General features: G+C 42.3%; 1 protein-coding gene across 1 annotated transcript; it reads right to left on the minus strand.

Annotated features, from left to right (window-relative positions):
• Window positions 1-7: 7 nt before the first annotated feature.
• On the minus strand, window positions 8-1,652 carry LOC106126076 (uncharacterized). Its single transcript, XM_013323544.1, has one exon. It carries the CDS (start codon window positions 1,564-1,566, stop codon window positions 577-579), a length of 990 nt encoding a protein of 329 aa, XP_013178998.1. The 5' UTR covers window positions 1,567-1,652; the 3' UTR covers window positions 8-576.
• Between the last annotated feature and the right edge of the window lie 271 nt (window positions 1,653-1,923).

Here is a 1,923-nt window from a genome sequence, read left to right on the forward strand (position 1 = left end):
GTCTGGTCCCTAGCCTCGTAATCCCTATCCCTCCTCCATACCAAGTAGCGATGGTCGAATAGCTCACTGTTATTAATACCTTCAATTAGCCATGTTTCTGTAAGACATATTATATCGTAGTCACTAAGACAAATATTTCTATAGAAATCCCCTGTTTTTGTACGCAAACCGCGTACATTTTGGTAATAAATTTTTATCGAGGACATCTTAATCTAAAAAGTTTTAGCGACTGAGTGGTTACTATAAAAAGCCTTATAGCACAGGAAAAACATAAATATAAGCTATTGTTATAAAGTGCGCGTGAAGTGCGATTTGAAGGTGAGTAATAATGTTTAGCGGCGAAGGTAGTGTGTAAATTATTGTAAATATGTGTAAATAGCATGCAATGGAATGAATAGTATCGAGCGAGATACCCATGCGCGGGTACTTCAAGAAAACAATTCGCGCGGTGCGAGTGGAATAGTGTGACAGCGGTTCTCAAACTTTTCGTGCAGATGTTATAATACTTACAATAATGCGTGAGACAAAAATTTGTTTGGCAAGATAAATCTACGTATACTGACTTGATACTAATTATTAAGTGCACAGTTTTTTTAGGTCGGCTTCGGTTCTGATGGCAATAATTGGTGAGGTCGGGTTTCTCCGCATAAAGATTTTTGAACCCTTTACCCAAGTAAAGGCAAAGTTTTTTTCCTTCGCTAGCGCCTTTGCTTTATTGAGTAGAATTTTGTTATCAACAGTGAGGTGATCGTTGATGAATATCCTCGTACCACCTTGTAGCCCCAGGTCGGCTGCTGTGATTGTGAGTTTTCTGGCTGCCGCAACGAAATCATCTTTTTGGTATCGATTAAGAACCGACACCACAATCGACTTGATTCTGTTATTGCCACGCGAAGGCACTCTTGCGATGTAATTGATCTGGTCTTTTGTAATGGGGCATTGAATGAGGTTGCCTATGTTCGTAACTAATGAGAATAAGTTCTCCGAGTTAGTCATTGGAACCCCCTTTATTTCCATGTTGTTCATGCGAGCTCTTTGATCTTGTTCCTGAGCTACCGTTCTAAGATCACTCACTTGCCGCTGCAGGATAGATAAGTCGTCTTTAGATTTCTTAAGCTCCTGCACTTCTTTGTCCAAAGCACTAACTTTGCCTGTAAGCATTTCCACGGAATACTGAACAAATTCCATTGAGGCTTTTACGTCGGCGATGTCAGTCTTCAATAATTTCAGGTCAGTGATGTCTGCTTTTAAGCTTTTAAGGTCTGTTTGAATTAATTTAACTGTTTCAATCATCGATGGGAGTGGAGCCAACTGGAATGTCAGGCACCTCAAATCCTCCATCACCTTCTCAAGGTCGACTGGGACGGAGGCTTTAGATGACCCCGGACGTGGACTGGAGTTTCCGGCAACCTTACAGGTGGCACACTTCCACGTGTTGCGCCTGTCACCCAGCTTTCGATACCCGTTCTCCGTTATGCCCGCACAGGGAAAGTCAAAGTGTCCCTGACAGGAGCTGCAATGCGCTCCCTCTCTGAATTCGACTTTGCATCTTGTGCATGTGAGCATCGCGAGAATAGTAAAAAGTTTAGGAACCAGTGGTAATGTACGTTACGCTGGGTGGGGATGCGCGATTCCGCTTGAACGCGTGCGCACTGTTTGATAACACGAGTGAGACTGAATAACTGATATAAATATATAATTACCGCAATGCATATTTTGCATGGTGGTGGCGCCCAAATTAAGTCTTTCGCCGAAAATTCTCTCGCCATCTTCAGATTGACAGAAGCAGCTGTAACCATCAGAAGGTCATTGTTAAGGTAGAAAAATGTTAAACAAGTATTTATAGGCAATTTTTATCATAACTTACGTGTGAGCAGGTACGCAATGAAACGCTGCATAGTTTCCCTTGCCGTCACAGAGAGG

This window comes from Papilio xuthus, unplaced genomic scaffold (assembly GCF_000836235.2).
Source record: "Papilio xuthus unplaced genomic scaffold, Pxut_1.1 DF825169.1, whole genome shotgun sequence".
NCBI lineage: Eukaryota > Metazoa > Arthropoda > Insecta > Lepidoptera > Papilionidae > Papilio > Papilio xuthus.